Here is a 24674-nt window from a genome sequence, read left to right as displayed (position 1 = left end):
TTTTAATTCTTTAATGTTTATTCATTTTTGAGAGACATAGAATCTGAAACAGGCTCCAGGCTCTGAGCTGTCAGCACAGAGCCCGATGTGGGGCTAGAACTCAGGACCAGCGATATCATGACCTAGGCCAAAGTCAGACAGCCAACCGACTGAGCCGCCCAGGCGCCCCAAAATAAATGAACTTTATAAACAAACAAACAAACAAACAAACAAATAGAAATAATTAACAGAGCAGTCACCTATAGTATAATACCAAGCAGTCTAATGCATATCTAATTGGAAACATAAGATTGGGGTGGCAAAAAATATTTGAAGAAATAATGGCCAAAATTTTTCCCAAGTTGAGAAAAACTATAAACCCATATATCCAAGGAGTTCAATGAACCCCTCTGAGCATCTAGAATGAGGGCTAAAGAACCAAATAACAATTACTTTAAACCTAGTTTAAAACAGAACAACTTCTGTTTTTAAAATTTGAGCATAGTTGACATACAATGTTACCTTTGTTTCAGGTGTGAAACTTAGATTTGATAAGTTTATACATTATGCTAAGTTCACCACAAGTGTAGCTACCATCTGTCCCATTACACTGCTTTTACAAAGTCATTGACTATATTCCCTTATGTTGTGCCTTTTATTCCCCAGACTTCTTCTTAAATGGCAAATTAGCTGGGTTCGAAATAGAACACATTTGTCTTTTACCTTATCAGGTCTTAGGCACCGAAGAATTATTATCTTCTGTAGTTCATTCAGTCTTTCATCCATTGGTGCTGGAAATTTAGCATTATGTGGCTCTTTACTGTCATAGATTTCCCGCCATTCAGTTATATGTTTGCAAAAATGTTCCCTAATGATAAAAAAGCTAATTATTATTTCACTGGCAGATAATTTAAAAAGATATTGTTAAACAAGGAGATTACAAATTTACCCATCCTTACTCAATTCTAAATCATCAAGTTTAAACAAATACCTGAGTTCTTTGAAGGCAGGAAATTCACTTGCCCGACAAATTTCCTCCCAGCTTTTATCTGATAGCCAAGTTGGGTCAGGATTTTTCTCAGTACTCTTAAGACTTACTCCTCCAGTTAAAAGAAACATCAGTTCCTGGTACTCAATCTCTTTCTTTGCCCTGTATTCCCAAAATAAAGACTGCTGTAAATTGCTGATTTTTAAAATGGAATGAAATCAATTTCTGCTTCTATAGCCTCAATGAAATAATCAGAACTGATTTACCCTACTACCATAAACAACTAGAAAACTGGAAAAAGTGAATGAAACGACTGTTTCTGGAAGTTATACAATAGCCAGTGCAACACTGTGGTCCCTGAAAAAAGGGAGACAAATATGATTGTCCAAATCAATCGCTATGATTGCCCCAGCTATTTGCCTGGAGGCACTTTCCAGACTATAAAACAGAGAGGTGATCAAAATCAGAACCTGATAGTATTGTTGAGTTGAATGAACAGAGACCAGAGTTAAGGAAGGCTCAGGTGGTAGAATTTGTGGGCTGAGTCCCAGAGAGGAGGGAGATACATGGAAAAGGGCTTCAGAAATCTGCATGGGTATCCTCTTGATTCAATTGCTAAACACTAAGTTATATGTGAATAGGGTAAAACTCCAGGAGACCAGGCAGAGAATATCTGGGAAGCTGTAACCTGAATAGCTCCTGAGCTTACACAGAACTTGGAGAAGTGAATTCTTACCAACTAGAGATAAATCTTTGTTAAACACCAGAGGAATTCATAGGCAACATCAGAGGGATCACGCCTTAGTAGCAAAGCTAACCTAGTTTTAGAATTAAGTCTATTCTAGAGCTACTGTAAGAAAGCTTAAAAACAAGCCTTGGAAACATCAAACTAATGCAGTAATTTAACTACTTGCAAAAGTAAAGTCTAATGCTTTTTAAAGGAATTAAAAGCCCTTAGTATTTATCAATGTAAAATTCACAACATCCATAACCAGGAGAAAAGATCAGTCAATAGATACATAGAATGATAGAGATAATACAACAAGAAGACAAAAATGTTACAAGAGCTATTACAAATATGCTGAAGGAGTTAAAGCAAAACGAACGTAATGAAGAGAGAAACAGGCCATAGAAAAAATAACCAAATGCAACTTCTAGAGATAAAAAGTACAAAATCTAAAAGAAAAATTCAGGGGCACCTGGGTGGTCTGTTGGTTAAATGTCCAACTCTTGATTTCAGTTCAGGTCATGATCTCTTGGTTTATGAGATAGAGCTCCACGTGCTTGGGATTCTCTCTTTCCCTCTCCCTCTGCCCCTCCGCTGCACACTCACTCTCTCTCTCAAAATAAATAAATAAAAATAAAAGAAAAATTCACTGATTTCTTTCCAGATGTAGAGAAACCGAAAGGATTCATTGCCAGTAGACATACAGCATTAGAAATGTTAGAGAAGTTTCAAGTAGATGGAAATTTAGATCAACACAAAAGAATAAAGACTGCCAGAAATAGTAGCTATGTAGGTAAACATAAAAGACTTTTTTCTTATTATTTAAGTGTCTTTAAAAGACTATTGACTACTTAGAGCAAAATAACAACATGCTATGGGATTTATAATATGTACAAGTGAAATATATGACAATAATAAAACAAAGGCTAGGAGGAGAGAGTTGGAAGTAAATAGTTGTAAGTTCTTATACTATATGTATATATATGTATATGTATGTGTGTGTATATGTATGTGTGTAAATATATGTGTATATATATAAAGTTTACCTGAAGATAGACTGTGATGTTAAAAGGTATACTATAATCCCAAAGATATCACTACAATAATAAAACAAAAAATTATAGTTAGTAAGTTAACAAAGGAGATAAAATGGAATCATAATAAGTACTTAATTCAAAGAAAAAGAAAATGAGGAAATGAAACAAATGAGGAAATGAACAGATGTGCAAAACAGAAACCAAGTTGTAAGATGGTAGATTTCAACATAACTCTATTATGTCATTGAATATAAATGGTCTAAACAATTTCATTAAAGGTAGTGATTATCAGATTGGACGAAACAAATAAGACCTAACTACATGTTGTCAACAGAAATACAGCTTAAATATAAAGACACAAGTAGGTTAAAAGGAAAAGTATGGAAAAATGTATACCATGCTAACACTATTCAAAAGAAAGCTGGGGACAATAATAATATCATACAAAACAGATTTCGAACAAAGGATAACCCAGGGATTAAAAAAAAAAAGTCAAGTCAATTCATTAAGAGGTCGTAACAGTCCTAGACACTTACACATCTAATAACAGAGCATCAATACACAAAGAAATATTGATACAACTTTCAGAAGCAATCTCCATAGCTAAGAGATTCCAATCCTCTCTCAAAAATTGATTGAACAGGCAGACAGAAAATCAATAAGGATACAGTATATAGACTAGATTGACCTACTTGGCATTTATAGAATATTCCATTCAAGAGCAGCAAAATACACATTCTTTTCAATGGCATATGGAATACTTGCAGAGACAGACCACATTCTAGGCCTTAAAATGTCTCATTCATAAAATTTCTAGAAAAGGAATAATTGTGGAGACAGAAAGCAGATCAGTGGTTACCTGGGGCTGGGAGTAGGAATAGTAATTGACTAAATAGGGAAAAGGAAACTTTGAGGTAATAGAATTGTTCTAAAATTGGAATTTGGTGATGGCTGCATAATTGTATAAAAATACTAAAAATCATCTAACTGTATTATGATGGGCAAATTGCATAGTATGTCAATTATACGTAATAGGGCTGAAAAAAAGAGATGTTCTCCAGATAAATGAAAACTAAAGTTTATCACCACTAAACTGGCCTTACAAGAAATATTAAAGGGACTTCTCTGAGCTGAAAAGAAATGGCACTAATTAATAACAACAACAAAAAGTGAAAGTAAAAATCTCACGGAAAAGGTAAATAAATAGTAAAGGTAGTGAATTCAATCACTTTTAAAGCAAGTATGAAGGTTAAAACACAAAAGTAGTAAAATTAAAACTACAATAGTTAGTTAAGGGATGCATAAATGTGACATCAAAAATATAAAATGGGGGTACATCTGGGTAACTCAATTGGTTGAGCTTCTGACTCTTGATTTCAGCTCAGGTCATTATCTCATGGTTCATGGGAGCAAGCCCCACGTTGAACTCCATGCTGACAGTGCAGAGCCGCTTGGGATTCTCTCTCTCTCTCTCTCTCTCTCTCTATCTGCCCCTCCTTACCCCCTTCAAAATAAATAAATAAATTTAAAACAGACTATTATAATAATTTTCTTTCTTTCTTTTTATTATTAGAGAGAGAGAGAGAGAGAGAGCATGTGGGGAGGGGCAGAGGGAAAGAGAGAGAGAGAATCCCAAGTAGGTTCCATGCCCATTGTGGAGCCCTATGTGGGGCTTGATCTCACAGTAGTGAGATCATGAACTGAGCTGAAATCAAGTCGGATGCTTAACTGACTGAGCCACCCAGGAGTCCCCAAAACAGACTATTATAAACACAGGATGCTATATTTGAACCTCACAGTAACCACAAAGAAAAAATTTCCTGGTAAATACCACAAAAAAAAAAAAAAAAAAAAAGAAAGGACTCTAAACATAACACTAAAGAAAGCCATCATACCACAAGGGAAGAAAGAAAAGAAAAAAAGGAACAGAGAAAATCTAGGAAAACAGGCAGAAAACAATTGCAAAATAGCATTAAGTACATACTTACCATTAATTACTTTAAATGTAAATAAACTCTCCAATCAAAAGACATAAAATGGTTGAGTGGATTAAAAAAAAAAAAAAGACCCACCTCTAGACTGCCTACAAGAGATTCAATTTAGAAGTAAGGATACACATAGACTGAAAGTGAAGGGATAGGAAAAGATAGTTCATGCAAATAGAATGAAAAGAAAGCTAGTGTAGCTATACTCATACAAGACAAAATAGACTTTAAAACAAAGACCAAGATGGGAATTACATAATTATAAAAGACCAATATGGGAATTATATAATGATAAAGGGGTGAATGCAACAAAAAGATACAACACTTATGAATATATCAAGAGTACCAAAATATATAAAGCAAAAATTAATAGATCTAAAGGGAGAAACTGACAGCATGACAGTAATAGTAGGGCACCTTAACACCCTCACTTACATCAAGAATAGATCAACCAGGCATAAAATCAATACGGAAACATTGGCTTTAATGACACATTAGACCAAATGGATTTAGTAGACATATACAGGAAACCCCATCCAAAAGCAGAATATACATTCTTCTCAAATGCACATGGAACATTCACCAGGACAGATCACAGGTTAAATTCAAGAAGATAGAGATTATATTAAGCATTTTCTCTGACCATCACAGTATAAAACTAGAAGTTGATTACAAAAAAAAAAAAAAACCCTGGAAAAACAACAAAAATGTGGAGATAAACAACATGCTACTAAACAACTAATGATTCATCAAAGAAATCAAAGAAATAAAAAAAAATACATAGAGACAAATGAAAACAGAAATATGACATACCAAAATCAATGGGGTGCAGCAAAAGTGGTTCTAAGAGGGAAGATCACAGCAATACAAGCCTACCTCAAGAAACAAGAAAAACCTCAAACAATCTAACTTTACACCTGAAGGAGTTAAAAAAAAAAGAGAATAAATGAAGGCCAAAGTTAGTAGAAGAAAGAAAATGACAAAGATCAAAGTGGAAATAAATCAAATTGAGACTAAAACATAAATAAATAAATAAATTAAAAAGATCAGTGAAACTAAGAGGTGGTTCTTTGAAAAGATAAATAAAATTGACACACCTTTAGCTAGACTAACAAGAAAAGAAGAAAGAGGGCTCAAATAAGCATAATCATAAATGAAAGAGAAGTTATAACTAAAGTTATAATTATACTACAAATAATTATATGCAAATGAACTGGACAACCTAGAAGAAATGAAAAAATTCCCCAAAATATATAGCGTTCCAAGATTGAATCATGAAGAAATATGTTTCCGATTCTGTGTCTCCCTCTCTCTCTGCCCCTCCCCTGTTCATGCTCTGTCTCTCTCTGTCCCCAAAATAAATAAATGTTGAAAAAAAAAAATTAAAAAAAAAAAGGGGCGCCTGGGTGGCGCAGTCGGTTGAGCGTCCGACTTCGGCCAGGTCACGATCTCGCGGTCCGGGAGTTTGAGCCCCGCATCAGGCTCCGGGCTGACGGCTCAGAGCCTGGAGCCTGTTTCCGATTCTGTGTCTCCCTCTCTCTCTGCCCCTCCCCCGTTCATGCTCTGTCTCTCTCTGTCCCAAAAATAAATAAAAAACGTTGAAAAAAAAAAATTTAAGAAATAGAAAATCTGTATAGACTGATTACTAGCAAGGAGATTGAAACAATAACAAAATCAACTCCCAACAGGGGCACCTGGGTGGCTCAGTTGGTTGAGTGTCCAACTCTTGATCTCTGCTCTGGTCATGACCTCATGGTTTGTGAGATCTAGCCCCCCATCTGGCTCTGTGCTGACAGCATGGAGCTTGCTTGGGATTCTGTGTCTCTCCTTCTCTCTCTGTCCCTCTCCTATTTGCTCACTCTTGTTCTCTCTCTCTCAAAATAAATAAACATTAAGGGGTGCCTGGGTGGCTCAGTTGGTTAAGCGTCTGACTTCAGCTCAGGTCATGATCTCGTGGTTTGTTGGTTTGAGCCCTGCGTCGGGATCTGTGCTGACAGCTGAGAGCCTGGAGCCTGCTTCAGATTCTGTGTCTCCCTCCTTCTCTGCCCCTCCCCCCCACCATGCTCTGTCTCTGTCTCTCAAAAATGAATAAATGTTTCAAAAATTACTTTAAATAAATAAACATTTAAAAGACTCCCAAAAAACAAAAGTCCAGGACCAGACAGCTTCATTGGTAAATTTTACCAAACATTCGAAGAAGACTTAATACCTATCCCTTCTCAAACTCCTCCTTCAAAACACTGAAGAGAAGAAAACACCTCCAAACTTATTTTATGAGGGCAGCATTACCCTGATACCAAAACCAGACAAGTACACCACAAAAAAAGAAAATTATAGGCCAATATCCTTAATGAACATAGATGCAAAAATACTCAACAAAATATAGCAAACCAAATTCAACAATACATTAAAAGAATCATACACCATGATCAAGTGAGATTTATTCCAGAGATCCAAAGATGATTAAACATCCACAAATCGATCAAGATGATATGCCACATTAACAAAATTAAGGATAAAAATCACATGATCATCTCAATAGATGCAGAAAAAGCATTTAACAAAATTTAACATCCATTTATGATAAAAACTCAACAAAACGGGTACAGAGGGAATACACCTCAACACAATAAAGGTCATATATGATAAACTCACAGCTAACATACTCAAATGGTGAAAAGCCAAAAGCTTTTCCTCTAAGATCATGAACAAGACAAAGATGTCCACTCTCCACACATTTATTCAACATAATACTGGAATTTCTAGCCACAGAAATTAGGTAAGAAAAAGAAATAAAAGGCATCCAAAATAGAAAGGAAGAAGCAAAATTGTCACTATTTGCAGATACTTTATATAGAAAATTCTAAAGACTTTGTTGGAACTGAGAAAGACCATTAGACCTAATAAATACAGTAGAATTTCAGGATACAGTATCAATCTACAGAAATCAGTAGCATGTCAATACACTAATGAAGAACTATCAGAAAGAGAACTGAAGAAAACAATCCCATTTACAATTGCATCAAAAGAATAAAATATCTAGGAAGAAATTTCATCAAGGAGGTGAAAGATCTGTACACTGAAAACTGTAAGACACTGATGCAGGAAACTGAAGACCCAAATAAATGGAAAGATATTCTGTGCTCATGGATTGGAGGGATCAATATTGTTAACATGTCCATACTACTCAAGGCAATCAACAGACTGAATGCAATCCCTTTCAAAATGCCAATGACATTTTTCACAGAACTGTAAGTACTAATTCAAAAATTTTTATGGAATCACAAAAGATCCTGAATAGCCGGGATCTTGAGAAAGAACAACAAAGCTGAAGGTATTATGCTCCTTGACTTCAAACTAGATTACAAAGCTTTAGTAATCAAAATAGTATGGTACTGGCATAAAGACAGACACACAGGGGCACCTGGGTGGCGCAGTCGGTTAAGCGTCCGACTTCAGCCAGGTCACGATCTCACGGTCCGTGAGTTCGAGCCCCGCGACGGGCTCTGGGCTGATGGCTCAGAGCCTGGAGCCTGTTTCTGATTCTGTGTCTCCCTCTCTCTCTGCCCCTCCCCCGTTCATGCTCTGTCTCTCTCTGTCCCAAAAAAATAAATAAACGTTAAAAAAAAAAATTAAAAAAAAAAAAAAAAAAAAAAAGACAGACACACAGATCAATACAACAGAATTGAGAGCCCAGAAATACATATACAGAGCCCAGAAATACACACACACACACACACACACACACACACAATTTATGACAAAGGGGGAAGAACGCACAATGGAGAAAGGACAGTCTCTTCAACAAATGGTGCTGGGAAAACTGGACAGCCACATCCAAAAAAAAAAAAGAAACTAGATCACTATCTTACACTATACACAAAAATTAACTCAAAATGGATTAAAGACTTGTATGTAATACCTGAAACCATAGAACTCCTGGAAGAAAACATAGGTGGTAAGCTTCTTGAATCAGTCTTAGCTATATTTTTGTGGATAAGACTCCAAAGCGTAAGGGAAACAAAAGCAAAAATAAATGGGACTGTATCAAACAACACAGTTTATACACAGTGAAACAAACCATCATCAAAATGTAAAAACAACCTACTGAATGGGAGAAGATATTTGCAAATCACATATCTGACAAGGAGTTCATATCCAAAATATATGAAAATTGCATACAACTTAACCACAAAAAGCAAACAACTTGATTTTAAAATGGGCCTAGGCGAAGCATAAGAGACTTAAAAACTGAGAACAAACTGAGGGTTGATAGAGGGTGGGAGGGAGGGGAGGGTGGGTGATGGGTATTGAGGAGGGCACCTTTTGGGAGGAGCACTGGGTGTAGTATGGAAACCAATTTGACAATAAACTTCATATATTGGAAAAAATAAAAAAATTAAAAAATTAAAAAAATAAAAAATAAAAAAAATAAAATGGACCTAGGATCTGAATGGACATTTTTCCAAAGGAGAAATACAGATGGCCAACAGGCACGTGAAAAGATATTCAACATCACTGATTATTAGGGGAATGTAAATCAAAACCACAGTAAGGTATTACCTCACATCAGTTAGATTCATTATGATAAAAAAAAAAAAAGACAAGAAATAAGTGTTAAGAGAATGTGGGGAAAAGGGAATTCTTGTACCCTGTTGGTGGAATATAAATTGGTCTGAGCATTATGGAAAATAGTATAGAGATTCCTCAAAACATTAAGAATAGAATTACAATACAATCCAGCTATTTCACTTGGGGTATTTAATCCAAAGATTATGAAAACTCTCATTTGAAATGATATATGCACCCCAATGTTCACAGCAATATTATCCACAATAGCCAAGATATGGAAAAACCTAAATGTCAGTTGATGCATAAATGGATAAAGAAGATGTGGTCTATATATACAATAGAATACTACTCAGACATAAAAAAATAATAAAATATTGTCATTTGTGACATGGTTGGACCTGGAGGGTATTATGTTAAGTGAAGTAAGTCAGAAAGAGAAAGACAAAAACAGTACAATTTCACTCCTATGTGGAATCTAAAAATAAACAAAGCAAAAACAAACTCATAGACACAAACCACAACAGATTGGTGGTTACCAGAAGGGAAGGGGGTTTGTCAGTGGTGAAATGGATGAAGGGGGTCAAATATATGCTGATGGATGGTAACTAGATTTTTGGAAGTGATCACTTTGTAGTGAATGCAGATGCTGAATTATAATATTGTATATCTAAAAATTATATAATGTTATATACCAATCTTACCTCAAAATATCAGAAACAAAAACAAAGAACAATGGCAATGAATAAAAAAACAGTAACACATATGATAGATATTAATCCATCTATGTCAATAATCCACTTTAAATGTCAATGGCTTCAGTACATCAATTAAAAGACATAGACTATCAGAGTACAATAAAAAAATAAGACCTAACTCAGGGTGCCTGGGTGGCTCACTCAGTTAAGTATCAGACTTAGGCTCAGGTCATGATCTCACAGTTTGTGAGTTTGAGCCCCGTGTCAGGCTCTGTGCTGACAGCTCAATCCTAGAGCCTGCTTTGGAATCGATTCTGTCTCCCTCTCTCTGTCCCTCCTCCACTCGCACTCTGTCTCTCCCTCTCTCTCTCTCTCAAAAATAGACATTAAAAATTTTTTTTAAATATTAAAAAAATAAGACCTAACTACATGTGGTCTACAAAAAAACCCCATTTTAACTATGAAAACAGAGAGTCAAAGAAAAGGGATGGAGAAAGATATAGCGTGCTAATGTTAATCAAAATAAAGCTGGAGTAGCTATATTAATTTCAGAAAAAGAAGACTTCAGAGCAAGGAAAATTATCAGGGATAAAGAGGGTCATTACATAATGATAAAGGGGTCAATTCTCCAAAAGACCCAATGTTGTTAATGTGTATGTCCCTAACAAAAGAATGTCCAAATATATGAGATAAAACCTGATAGACAAAGAAAAATAGATCAATCTATTACTAAAATAGTAGTGGACAGATCCAGCAGCAGAAAATAGTAAAGACAGAGTTGAAATAACAGTACCATTATTCAACTAAATGCAATTGACATCTATACAATACTTTATCAAACAACATCAAAATACACATTCTTCTCAGCCTCATATGGAACATTCACCAAGACAGAACACATTCTGGATCATAAAACACACTTTAACAAATTTAAAAGAAGAGAAATCATACAAAGTATTCTCTCTGACTACAATAGAATTAAGCCAGAAATCAGTAACAGAGAGATAGCTAGGAAACCCCCAAATACTTGGCAATTAAACACACTTCTAAGTAATATATGGCTCAAAGAAGTTTCAAGAGAAATAAAAAAATATTTTGAATGAAATAAAAATGAAAACACAACTTATTCAGATTTGTGGAATGCAGCAAAAGTAATGCTCAGAGGGAAATTTAGAACACTGAATTCATTTATTAGAAAAGAAGATAAATTTAAAATCAATCATTTGGGTTTCCACCTTAAGACACTAGAAAAAGAAGATCAAATTAAATCCAAAGTAAGCAGAAGTGAAGAAATAATAAAAATCAGAGAAGAAATTTATGAAATTAAAACAAGTCAATAGGAAAAAAAATCAATAAAACTAAAATCTGGTTCTTTGAAAAGATCAATAAAATTGATTAACCTCTAGCCAGGATAACTAAGGAAAAAAGTGAGAAGACACAAATTACACATATCAGAAATGAAAGAAGGGCCATCATTACTAATTCCATTGACATAAAAAGATAATAAAGGAATATTATGAACTGTATCTCCTCAAATTTGATAACCTACCCGAAATGGATCAATTCTTTGGAAAATACAATCTGCCAAAATTCACAGAAGGAGAAACAGATAATCTGAATAGACCTTGTGTTAGTGTACTCATGCTGCCTTAACAAAGTATTATATACTGGATTGCATAAATAATGCAAATTTAGGGGCGCCTGGGTGGCGCAGTCGGTTGAGCGTCCGACTTCAGCCAGGTCACGATCTCGCGGTCCGTGAGTTCGAGCCCCGCATCAGGCTCTGGGCTGATGGCTCGGAGCCTGGAGCCTGTTTCCGATTCTGTGTCTCCCTCTCTCTCTGCCCCTCCCCTGCTCATGCTCTGTCTCTCTCTGTCCCAAAAATAAATAAACGTTGAAAAAAAAAATTTAAAAAAAAAATTTATTAAAAAAATAAAAAAAAATAAAAAAAAAGAAACTAGAAACTTTCCCACTAAGATCAGTAACAAAACAAGGATGTCCCTTTTCATCATTTCTTGTCAATATCATACTGAAAGTCCTAATACAATAAGAAAAAAAGATGTATTGCCTTTGTTTGTGGATAACATGATTATCTACGTAGAAAATCCAAAAATCTGAAAGAATTGACAACAAACTCCTAGAACTAATATGCAATTATATTAGCAAGGTTGCAGGATACAATGTTAATATACAAAAATCACTTTCATATAGATCAACAAGTGGAATTTTAAATTAAAAACACAATGCCATTTGCATTGGCACTCAAAAAGTGAAATACTTAGATATAAATTGAACAAATCATGTACAAGATCTATGTGAGAAAAACTATGACAATGTGATGAAAGAAATCAAAGAACTAAAGAAATGGAGAGATAATTCCATGTTCATGAATAGGAAGAATCAATATTGTCAAGGTGTCAGTTCTTCCCAATTTGATCTATAGATTTAATGCAATCTCATGCAAAATCCAAGCAAGTTATTTTGCGTATAATTGACGGAGTTATTCTAACATTTATACAGAGGGGCAAAAGACCAAGAATATCCAACACAATATTGAAGGAGAAGAACACAACTGGAAAACTGACATCACTGGACTTCAAGGCTTACTATAAAGCTACAGTAATCAAAATAGGGTTGTGTGGGTAAAAAAATAAATAGACAAATCAATGGAACAGAATTTTGTGAATACTGACAAACTGATTTTCTATAAAGTTCACTTTATATGAAGAGACATAAGACTCAGAATAGCCAAAACAATATTTAAGAACAAAGCCTAGGACTGACACTACCTGACTTCAAGACTTAGTATAAGGCTAATTAAGTCAATACTACAAAAAAACACAAATAGATCAGTGATACGGAATAAAGAATTTAAAAATACACCCATAGGGGCGCCTGGGTGGCACAGTCGGTTAAGCGTCCGACTTCAGCCAGGTCACGATCTTGCCGTCCGCGAGTTCGAGCCCCTCGTCAGGCTCTGGGCTGATGGCTCAGAGCCTGGAGCCTGTTTCCGATTCTGTGTCTCCCTCTCCCTCTCTCTCTGCCCCTCCCCCGTTCATGCTCTGTCTCTCTCTGTCGCAAAAATAAATAAACGTTGAAAAAAAAAATTTTTTTTAAATAAATAAATAAAAATACACCCATAAATAGAACCACCTGATCTTTGACAAAAAGCAAGGGCAGTACAATGGAACAAAGACAGTCTTTTCAACAAATGGTGCTGGAACAGCTGGATGTCCACCTGCAATAATAATAATAATAATAATAATAATAATAATAAATTTAGACAGAGACCCTTCACAAAAATTAACTCAAAATGAATCATAGACATAAATGTAAAATGCAAAACTATAAAATTCCTAGAAGATTACATAGTAGAAAATCTAGGTGACCTTAGGTATGGCAATGATTTTTTTTATATATAACACCATGACCATGAAAGAAAGAAGCTGGACTTCATTAAAATTTAAAACTTCTGCTCTGCCAAAGACACTGTCAAAAGGAGAAGGAAAGCCACAGACTGAGAGAGAATATTTGCAAAAGGCATACCTGATGAAGGACTGTCATCAAACTCAACAATAAAAAATGAACAATCAAACTGAATCAAAAGTGGCCAAAAGACCTAACAGATACCTTACCAAAGAAGATATAAGGATGGCAAATAAGCATACAAAACATTAACAGTATCATGTGTCGTTAGCAAATTGTAAATTGAAATGAGAGAACAATACATATCTATTAGAATGGTCAAAATCCAGAATGCTGATAAGACCAAATGCTGGCAAGGATCTGGAGCAACAGGAACTCTTACTCATTGCTGGTGGAATGCAAAATGGTGCAGCTACTTTGGAAGAGAGTTTCTTAAAAACTAAAAATACTCTTACCACATGACTCAGCAGTCTTTGGTAATTAAATGAGTTGAAAACTTATGTATATACAAAAACATACACACAAATGTTTATAATTTTATGGTTAATATTCAAAACTTGGAAGTAATCAAAATGTTTTTCAGTAGGTGAATAGATAAACTGTGGTACATCCAGAAAATGGAATATTATTTCGTGCTAAAAAGAAAGAAGCTATCAAGTCATGAAAAAACATGGAAGGGCCTTAAGTGCATATTATTAAGTGAAAGAAATCAATTTGAAAAGGCTCTATTTCTTTTTTTTTTTTAAGTAATCTCTACACCCAATGTGGGGCTTGAACTCAAAACCCCAAGGTTAGGAGTTGCATGTCCTACCAATTGAGCCAGCCAGGCACCCTGAAAAGACCTCTATTTCTTGACCTGGTTGGTGGTTACACAGACTTCTGCTTTATAAGAATTCATTGAACTGTACATGAATATTTTGTTGACTTTTACGTGTGACTCACATTTTAAAAATATAATAAACATCCAAACACCAATACTATTATAGAGAAATGTACAAGAAAAATCATGACTTAACCAGAGCAAAAACATGGTATCTTTCTGTGAGAAACCATCCTCATAGATTAGTTTCCCCATGCAAGTTTTTAAAATAAATAAATTAAGATAAAGCAAGTAACTTACAGAAGAAGATTGGCACATAATAAAAAGGAAAACAGAAGCTTGTCCTTCTCAAATAGTGATCGGCATATATTACAATATAAGTTGTATGTGAAGTGGTCATTTAAATATCGTAGGCGCTTTTCCAAAATTTTGGATTTGTTACTGAAAGGTTGAAAAACAGGCAAATATACTGTCAAACAAAACTAAGAAAAAATAAGTAAAAGATGAACTAACATATAAGTAGCCACTGTTAAACACACACACACACACACACACACACACACACACACACGAGTGCATATAAAATGGTGAAATCTGAGGAAGTTCTGTGAATTTCCTGGTTGTGATATTGTACTATAATAATGTAAAACTGTTACCACAGGAGACACTGAGTGAAGGATACATATGGGGCCTCCCTGTGTAGTTTTGTGTGTGTGCAACTTCTTCTAAATTTATATGTAAAAGACAGGGTATAAGACTAATGAGAAAATAAAATAGGGTTTATACCATCTGTTTTCAAAATTCTGAACTTATTATATTCCAAAATGACTGAAAATAATCACTAAATTAAGATACTTGCTGAATCTCTATTGGCGTGAATTTTTTTCTGGGTAGGGGACTATAAGAGATAAAGAATTATGAAATATTTACCTGTCCCAAAGAAGCATTAAATCTAGATCAAGATGTATACATTTAAAAAAAAAAAAAAAAGATGAAAAGTCAGAAAACATATGAACAAAAGGTTACTTCCAGATGTGGTTATGGCTAATATCTGTCTTCTTTATGCTCTTATATGTTCAAAATTTTGCAATAATCACATATTACTTTCATTTTTTTAGTCCAAAAATTTTATCAGTAATATTTAAAAGACACTCATTCTGGGGAAGTTTGGGCAACTACATACATACATACATACATACATACATACATACATACATACATAAATAAGCAAGCAAGCAAGCAAGCAAGCAATTACCACATGACCCAGCAACTGCACTCCTGGGCATTTATCCTAGAAATGAAAACTTATGCTCACATAAAAACCTGTACATGTTATTCATAAGAGCTAAAAATTGGAAATAACCCAGATGTCCTGTAGTACATCGATACCATGAAATATTTCTCAGCAATAAAAAGGAACAAACTACTGACACACACAACAACCTGAATGAGTCCCCAGAGAATTAAGCTGGGTGAATAAAAGCCAATCCTTAAAAGTTATGTGCTATATGATCCCATTTATATGACATTCTTGAAATGACAAAATTACAGAAACGGAGAATGGATTAGCGGTTCTCAAAGATTAAGGAGAGGGTGGGGATGGGAAAGAAGTGGGTGTGGCTATAAAAGGGCAGCATGGGAATCCTTGTGGTAACAGTGGTGTTCCCTATCTTGACTGTATCAACAGCAATGTCCTGGTTGTGATCATTGTAGAAGTTTTCAAGATGTCACCATTGAGGAAACTGGGTAGAGAATACACAGGATTGCTCTGTTTTCTTTCTTTCTTTCTTTCTTTCTTTCTTTCTTTCTTTCTTTCTTTCTTTCTTTCTTTCTTTCTTTCTTTCTTTCTTCTTTCTTTCTTTCTTTCTTTCTTTCTTTCTTTCTTTCTTTCTTTCTTTCTTTCTTTCTTTCTTTCTTTCTTTCTTTCTCTCTCTCTTTCTCTCTTTCTATTCTCTACACCCAACGCCTGGCTCAAACTCACAACCCCAAGATCAAGAGTTGCATGCTCCACCAACTGAGCCAGCCAGGCACCCCCACTGTATAATTTCTTATAACTACATGTGAATCTACATTTATCTCAAAATTAATTTTAATTTTAAATTTTAGTTTAATTTTTAAAAAGCAATCCTTTGATCCATGGAAAGGTGAGAGAAGAGTAGGGGATAGTGACACTTCTCTGAGCAGACCTTTTAGTTCAGGATTTACTTCTGGAGTCATATTAATGGGTTATGTGCTCAAAAATATAATAAAATTAAAATCAACAAGGGTGAAGGGAAAACTCTAAAATGAAATTTTAAAAAAATCCAAACCAACAACAAATGAACCTAACTGTATTTCACATCAATAACATTGCCATGCTGAAGGAGGAAAAATTAACACAAGTAATTTTTTGAATATAGTTTTTTATGTCTAAAAACAAAAAGACTGTAATTTTCTGTGTGGACATCTGCATCCAATTCTCTTCAGTATATACCTAAGAATCACTGGATTTGCTGATTACTAGATCATATGGCAAATCTATGTTTAATATTTTCAAGAACGTCCTCAATATTTCCAAAGTGGCAGCACTAATTTACATTCCTGCCAGCAGTGTATGAGGGTTCTGATGACTCTGCATCCTTGCTGACACTTGTTATCGACATTTATGTCAATTCCTCAACTTGAATTTTCTCCATCGTGTGGATGGTGTAAGTTCAAATTCCAAATTCCAACTGGTAATCTTAGGGATTTCAGTCACTCCAGCGAGACTGTTCTACCAAGAGCCCATGTAGACCATATATGGTAGGCTCAAATCATATTTTTATTCTACTTAACAAATACAGTAGTTACTAAGCACCAGATGCTGCGATAAACACTTCACAAATATTAAATTCTTATAACAATTCTAAAAGGTAGGTATGATTATTATCTCTATTTTATAGATAAAAAAATTTGAGGCAATTACAGAAAGGTTAACTGACTTGACTGTACTAATGTAGCTAGTATGTGGCAGAACTGAGATTTCACCCCCTACTCCAGTCTGACTTTAAAACCTGTGTATGTTTATTAATTGATTAAAGTGAAAATATCTAGCAAACAATTAGAAATGTGGGCCTGGGAGCACCTGGGTGGCTCAGCCAGTTGAGTGACTTGATTTCAGCTCAGGTTATGATCCCAGGGTCATGGGATGGAGCCCAGGTTATGATCCCAGGGTCATGGGGGGACTCCATGCTGAGTGTGGAGACTGCTTGGGATTCCCTCTCTCTTTTTTTCTCTCTCTCTCCCTCTGCCCCTCTCGCCCGCTTGCACACACTCTCTCTACAAATAAAAAAAAAATTTAAGGGGCGCCTGGGTGGCTCACTTGGTTGAGCATCTTCAGCTCAGGTCATGATCTCATGGCTTGTGAGTTTGAGCCCCGCATCGGGTTCTGTGCTGACAGCTCAGAGCCTGGAGCCTGCTTCAGATTCTGTCTCTCTCTCTCTCTCTCTCTCTCTCTCTCTCTCTCTGCCCCTCCCCCACTGGCACTCTCTCTCTCTCTCTCTCAAAAATAAATAAACATTAAAAAATTAAAAAAAAATTAATTACAAAGAAATATGGGACTGAAGCTTTTTATTTTTTAAGTTTTATTCATTCATTCATTCATTCATTTTTAAAATTTATTTATTTTTGAGAGAGAGTGCGTGCATGAGCAGAGCAGGGGCGGGGCAGAGAGAGAGGGAGAGAGTGAGAATCCCAAGCAGACTCTGCACTGTCAGCGTGGAGCCCAACACGGGACTCAAACTCATGAAACCTGAGATCATGACCTGACTCAAAATCAAGAGTCAGAGGTCAACTAAATGAGCCACCCAGGCACCCCAAATTTTATTTATTTATTTATTTATTTTTTAAAATTTTTTTTTTTTTAACGTTTATTTCCTTTTGAGACAGAGAGAGACAGAGCATGAACGGGGGAGGGTCAGAGAGAGGGAGACACAGAATCTGAAACAGGCTCCAGGCTCCGAGCTGTCAGCACAGAGCCCGATGCGGGGCTCGAACTCACGGACCGTGAGATCATGACCTGAGCCGAAGTCGGCCGCCTAACCGACTGAGCCACCCAGGTGCCCCTTAAGAATTTATTTTTAAGCAATTTCTACACCCAATGTGGGGCTCAAACTCACAACCCAAGATCAAGAGTTGCTTGCTCTACTGACTGAGCCAGCCAGGCACCCTGGGACTGAAACTTTTTAGAGATCTCAAAGGTGGAGAAAGATATTGTAGTTGCCAGCAAAGATAAGTCAGGTGCCATATTAAAATATTTAAAAGAGGCAGGGAGGACTAAAGCTAATCCTTCTATGCCTACATTTTGAGTGGGGGTGAAATAAAACTTAGAATAAAATGGAGGCTTTCTCTCTCCCTCTCTTTCTTTCAACTTTTCCTATTTTTAAATACTCTGTAATGAATGCATATTACATATTAAGAAAAAAAAGTTATGTATTTTTTAATGGAAAGCATGGTGGAAATCCAACATAGGGAGGATGAATGAAGCTAGAGAAGGTTTACCTGTCATGAATGGAGTTGATGTAAAGGTTCACAAACCAGGTGAGAGAGTACTGGTACATGGGATCGATGTTAGCCAGGTCTGCAATGCTGAAGAATAATACTGATGAATGTTTAGCAATGGGTCTGTAGCCTTCTCGAGACTCTGCTATTTTGAGTTCTGTTTTCTCTGCAATCTAGAAGAAGAGAAGAATCAAGATTAAGAAGTAGGAAATGTGTTTTTTTAATTATGTGTTTTTCATGTAATAAAGTTTATGTTAAAAAAAATAACCCTCTAACTCAATGGCAAAATTACAGAGGTATGGTTTACAAGGAAAGGTTTTAGTATGCTAGAAGCTGGAAAGACAGAAAGACAAAAAGAAAGACAGAAAGACAGAAACAAAGAGGGAGAGAGGGAGGAAAAAGGAAAAGGAAGGAAAAAATTAGGAAGGGAGGGAGAAGAATGAATGAAAAATAGTTTAAGGTTGTGTTTCTTGTTTGGGGAATACCAGAGCTGTCAATCTTTGCTTTTTTTGTCTGGATCTGACATGTGTCTACTATAGTCACTCATCTTCTTTTATTTCAATAGGTCAGAGAGAGGGAGAAAGAGAGAAAGAAAGAGGGAGAGGGAGGGAGAGAGAGAGAAGGAAGGAGGGAGGGAGGGAGGAAGGGGGGAGGGAGAGAATGTGCACATGTGTATGTTTAAGGTGTCAACATGTGTACCAGAACCCAGCAAAAGTCTGGGAAAGTAGATTTCACAAATATTTGTTAGCTGATGGGGTTATAGAACAGTACCTTTTCAATTAGCTTCTTGTATGTTTAACATTTCTGGACACAGTAGGGGTGTTAATATTTGACCCCAAAAGAAAAAACTTCTGAAAGATAACAGCTCTTCAGCTGACAACTCTATCTGATAGAATGCTATTCTATAGGAAAAATGTGTAGAGCACTTATTCAACCCACTTTTCCTTCTTTGGACACAGTATCTACAGACTCTGCCGAATGAGTGTGCCTGGGTAGTCATGTTTATACTGAATGATCCTCTTTGTAGCTGATTCAGTCAGGAAGTAGAGATAGAACTGGGCCCAAGATAAGCTAAATCAATTCTTCCCCCAGAGAATTAGAATTTTAAGAGCCTCAGAAGCTGAAGTCAAGTGGTACTGGGCATTAGTGCTAATAAAAGGTAATGGAACCAAAGCCGGTTTCTACAGGCAAGACAAATGTTTGAAGGAACAGATGTAAAGTGTTACCAGAGAAATTGGTTTTAAGATGGAGAGGCACATATGAGGACTACACAGTCTTAGAGAGGGGCAGACAAAGAGCATAGAAACGTTCCATTTATTCTTGAGGCCAGTATGTACTTCTGTAATTGGGGAAATAAAATGCTCCCTTGTATCTTTTTTTTTTTTTTTTTTTTTTCCAATTTGAGCATAGTTGACACACAATGTTACATTAGTTTCAGGTATAAATATAGTGACTGGACAAGTTGATACATTATGCTATGTTCACCACAAGTATAGCTACCATCTGTCAGTATACAACACTATTACAATGTTTTTGACTATATTCCTTATGCTGTCCTTGTATCTTTTTTATTTGAGCTAATTTGAGTGTGCTTCTGTTCCTTGCAAACAAACTTTCTCCAGAGTTATACTGGGAGAAAATTGAAAAAGAGTCAAAAGGTTGCTAGGACTCTTTTTTCACCTGCTGTTTCTTTGTTATCTCATTGGACATCATTTTAGCAGAGTCTAAGACTTTAATTGCACTTTCGTCTTCTAAAATGTTGCCTTCTGAAGATGATAATGTTTCTAAAATTTTCTTCTCTATATCTTTTAGCTGTTTCTTATTAGCTGCAGACTGAAGAATAAGGGCATTTCGTTCCTCTTCTAATTCTGGTCTAAAAAAATAGAAACATTTAGTCTAAACTTGCAGTATTTTATCAAGTTCATATCTAAATACTAGGTATCACAATTTTGTAGACATTTAAATAATTCTGTAGAAATGTAACACAAACTAAGATATATAACACGAACTTTATCCTAAGGAAAAAGGTTATTTCCATACAAATGATAGTTTGAGAAACATGAGCAAAAAATGATCATTAAATTCACATATGTGAAATGTGGCAATAACTTAATAAGTCTAAGAATGCGCTATGTTTATCCATACGGCTTAGATAGTTTTGTGAGGATAAGAACTGGAGAAGAAACACAACAGAAAACTTCTTATGTATTCGTTGGCTTTTTCATATTCAGTGTTACTTTCATTATCTCTTCGGCAAGAGCAGAATCAGAAAAGATGACTCATCATACAATTGTCTCTTCAGGTAAAAGACAAAATTGGCACTTAACATATTTACAAATATAGTATAAAACTTCAAAATATCGTAATTCACCATGTTCAGGAATATGTTAGGACATGGTTCTGTCTTGGATACTATACAAGTGGGATTCAAATATTGGAAGTAACAAAAGTAACACACGATTACATAATTTCCCTTATAATTTGGTTTCATAAAATAGAGTGCTTGATAATGCTATGTGAAGCTCCAAGTGGAATCAAAGATTTCTTTCAGGAAGCAATCCTTTACTAGTAGCCCTATCAGGTATTTTAATATCTTTTTCTCATTTAAAACATAACACATGCTAGTAATGGAAAAATACATAAAGTATCAAAAAATAATTAAAATTATCCACAATCTTGCCACCCTTAGAGATGACCACTGTTAACATTCTGGCATATTCCCTCCCAAGTGGACAGATATATATACATATAATTCATGCATTAACTTTTTTTTTTAACAAAATATTACCCATACTATGTACAGTTTTGTATCCTGTTTTTTCATTCTTATCTAAGTGTTTCATCACTCATTCTTATTTCACTATTTCACTATATAACTCAACTATTTCATTATTTCATTAACATCCTATATTTAAGTCTTTCAACACATTTCTGATTTTGTCCACAGCATATATTCTTAGGGATGAACTCTTTGGCTCAAACAATCAGATACAAGTCTGAAGTCATGGCATGTCTCCTGAATCCTACTACCCATACTAGGAGCTCAATATAACATGGTTGGCTTATGACTTACTTGTTACAGAATGGCTATTTTATTTTATTTTTTATGTTTATTTTTATTTTTTGAGAGAGGGTGAGCGCATGCAAGTGGGGGATGGGGAGAAGGAAGGGGAGGGAGAGAATCCCAAGCACAGGGTACAATCTCACGATCATGAGATCATGACCTGAGCTGAAATAAGAGGTGGACACTCAACTGAATGAGCCACCCAGGTACCCCCAGAACAGCTATTTTAAAGGATTACATACTTATTTTATAACAATACATAAAATTTGACAAGGTTTTGGAATAATCACATAACAAAAGTATTAATGACCTACAAATATTCCTCTTTAGGCCATCTGGAAGCATATAAGGAAATGTATACACTTCACTCATATGAGGACTTTAAGATACAAAACAGATGAACATAAGGGAATGGAAGCAAAAATAATATAAAAACAGGGAGGGGGACAAAACATAAGAGACTCTTAAATATGGAGAACAAACAGAGGGTTGCTGGAAGGGTTGTGGGAGGGGGGATGGGCTAAATGGGTAAAGGGCATTAAGGAATCTATTCCTGAAATCATTGTTGCACTATATGCTACCAACTTGGATGTAAATTTAAAAAAAATAAAGAAAATTAAAAAAAAATACACACCTCTCCTTTGCAACAACAATACCTAGTAACTGATCTTCAAGTCCTTCCGGAGTTATCATGAAATTGAGCAAAGACACCTTTGTAGCCAGTTCTGGCATAAAGTGTGGATTTCTCAGTTTTGTGGTGATATAAAACTTGAAATCAAAGGAATACTCAATAATGACCTCACCAAGTCTGATGCAGTCAATGCCACCTATATTTCAGAAAGCAAACACATGATAAGTAAGCCACAGTTGTACAGCTCCTCCATGTTAAGGCCATTCCTGAGATAAGTAACGGGTCTTAAAGTAATATAAAATAGAATAGAGGTGTGACAAAAGTCATGGACACACAGGCAAATAAGCAATTATACAGCAGGACTCAATCATTCTGGAGTGGTCTAAGACATTTTCTGTCGTTGTCATGGAGCCTTCTAAATCAAAATTCCTTTTGATCTTACCTCCTCTATAAATTTTCAATCATGAGTCCAAGATTATTTGTATATTACTAAAGCTGTTAAAAATACTAGAGCTTGGCAGAGATAAAAATTTTTATAAGCAGAAAGATGTAAGGTTGGCACTATCTACCCAAAGTCAACTCTGGTCCACATTAACCATTACTATTCATACTAATGGACTTTCTGAGCTCCATGGTCACAAGATAAAGTAATTTCAGGCTGGCTTCAACTTCTTTATATTCTCTACTGAACAACCATCTAGATAACAGTGGTTAACATAATGAACAGAGGGCAAGATATTTATTTTAGAATATCTGACCAAAATTCATTCCTGATACTTGTTTCAAATTTCCTTTCACACATAACAATGACCCAGAAGTTTGAGTTATTAACATTATTCTTAAATTTATGTAGTGGCTTTCTTGCCTCAAAGATATGTCTTAAAGATAATCCAACCATCTTTCAGTGCTACCAGCTAATATTAATGAACTTCTACCTTGCTTAAAAGTTTGTCTAAGTAGTAAAGGCTCCAAAGATGGGTCCAGTTCTTCACCAACATTTTCTAATAGAAGTGGAGTTCCAAACTGAATACAATTTTCCAGTGTTCTCATATAGTCCGAATCAGATAACTTAATAATGCTAAGCTGATTTTCTTTTTCAGAGTTTTTGATCCACTTATTGGCTTGACCCTGAGGGTCAATCATTAAGGGCCTAGAATATAATAAGAAAAATTCTGAGGGAAATAAATAGATGTCAGTATTTCTTTAAAATTATGTAATTTAAATAATAAACATCACCATCAATCTGTATCAATGCAAAGTGTTTATGTACATTATCAGGATTAATCTTCACGAGAGTCCTATGAGAAAAAAGTAAACACTTTCTTATACTATACACAAAAATAAATTCAAAATGGATGAAAGACCTAAATGTTACACAAAACCACCCTAGAGGAGAGCAATAACCTCTTTGACATTGGCTGTCACTACTTCTTACTAAATATGTCTCTTGAGGCAAGGGAAACAAAAGCAAAAATAAACTATTGGGACTTCATCAAGACAAGATGCTTCTGCACAGAAAAGGAAACAATCAATAAAATGAAAAGGCAACTGACAGAATAGAAGACTATGTTTGTAAATGACATATCTGATAAAGAGTCTCCAAAATCTATAAAGAACTTATCAAACTCAACACCCAGAAATATCTAGCTAAAAAATGGGCAGGGGCACCTAGGTGGCTCACTGGGTTAAGCATCTGCCTCTTGATTTCAGCTCAGGTCATGATCTCATGTTTCATGGGTTCAAGCACCATGTCAGGTTCTGTGCTGATAGTGCAAAGCCTGCTTGGGATTCTCTGCCCCTCTCTCTCTGCCCCTCCCCTGCTCATGCATGCATATGTGCTGTGTGTGTGTGTGTGTGTGTGTGTGTGTGTGTGTGTGTGTGTATATACATAAATGGTAGAAGACATGAATAGATTTTCCCAAAGAAGACATAAAAATGGCTAGCACACACATGAAAAGGCGCTCAACACCACTCAACATCCGGGAAATACAAATCAAAACCATAATGAAGAGAACCTGGGTGGCTCAGTCTGTTAAGCATCCAGCTCTTGATTTTGGCTCAGGTCATGATCTCCTGGTTGTGAGATCAAGCACCGCATTGGGCTCCACGCTGGGTGTGGAGCCTGCTTAAGATTCTCTCCCTCCCCCTTCCTCTGCCCCTCCCCTGCTCATGCACATTCTATCTCTCTCTCTCTCAAAAAAAACTGCAATGAGATATCACCTCATACCAGTT

General features: G+C 35.5%; 1 protein-coding gene across 2 annotated transcripts in view; it reads right to left on the bottom strand.

Annotated features, from left to right (window-relative positions):
- DNAH12 (dynein axonemal heavy chain 12) overlaps positions 1–24674 on the bottom strand; it is a 219043-nt gene that overhangs the window by 30004 nt on the left and 164365 nt on the right. For both annotated transcript variants that reach the window (XM_086697846.1, XM_086697845.1), the window contains 7 exons: positions 23378–23592; positions 22446–22638; positions 20428–20620; positions 18748–18920; positions 14530–14670; positions 971–1129; positions 703–847 (listed from right to left, as the gene is read on the bottom strand). In XM_086697846.1, the coding sequence (XP_086553972.1) occupies positions 703–847; positions 971–1129; positions 14530–14670; positions 18748–18920; positions 20428–20620; positions 22446–22638; positions 23378–23592 (1219 nt within the window). The remainder of the gene's footprint in view (positions 1–702; positions 848–970; positions 1130–14529; positions 14671–18747; positions 18921–20427; positions 20621–22445; positions 22639–23377; positions 23593–24674) is intronic.

The sequence above is a fragment of the Puma concolor genome, chromosome A2 (genome assembly GCF_028749965.1).
Source record: "Puma concolor isolate L17-30 chromosome A2, mPumCon1.1.hap2, whole genome shotgun sequence".
Taxonomy (NCBI): Eukaryota; Metazoa; Chordata; class Mammalia; order Carnivora; family Felidae; genus Puma; species Puma concolor.
Note: the sequence above shows the minus strand (reverse complement) of the source record. Positions and strands in the feature narration are given on the sequence as shown.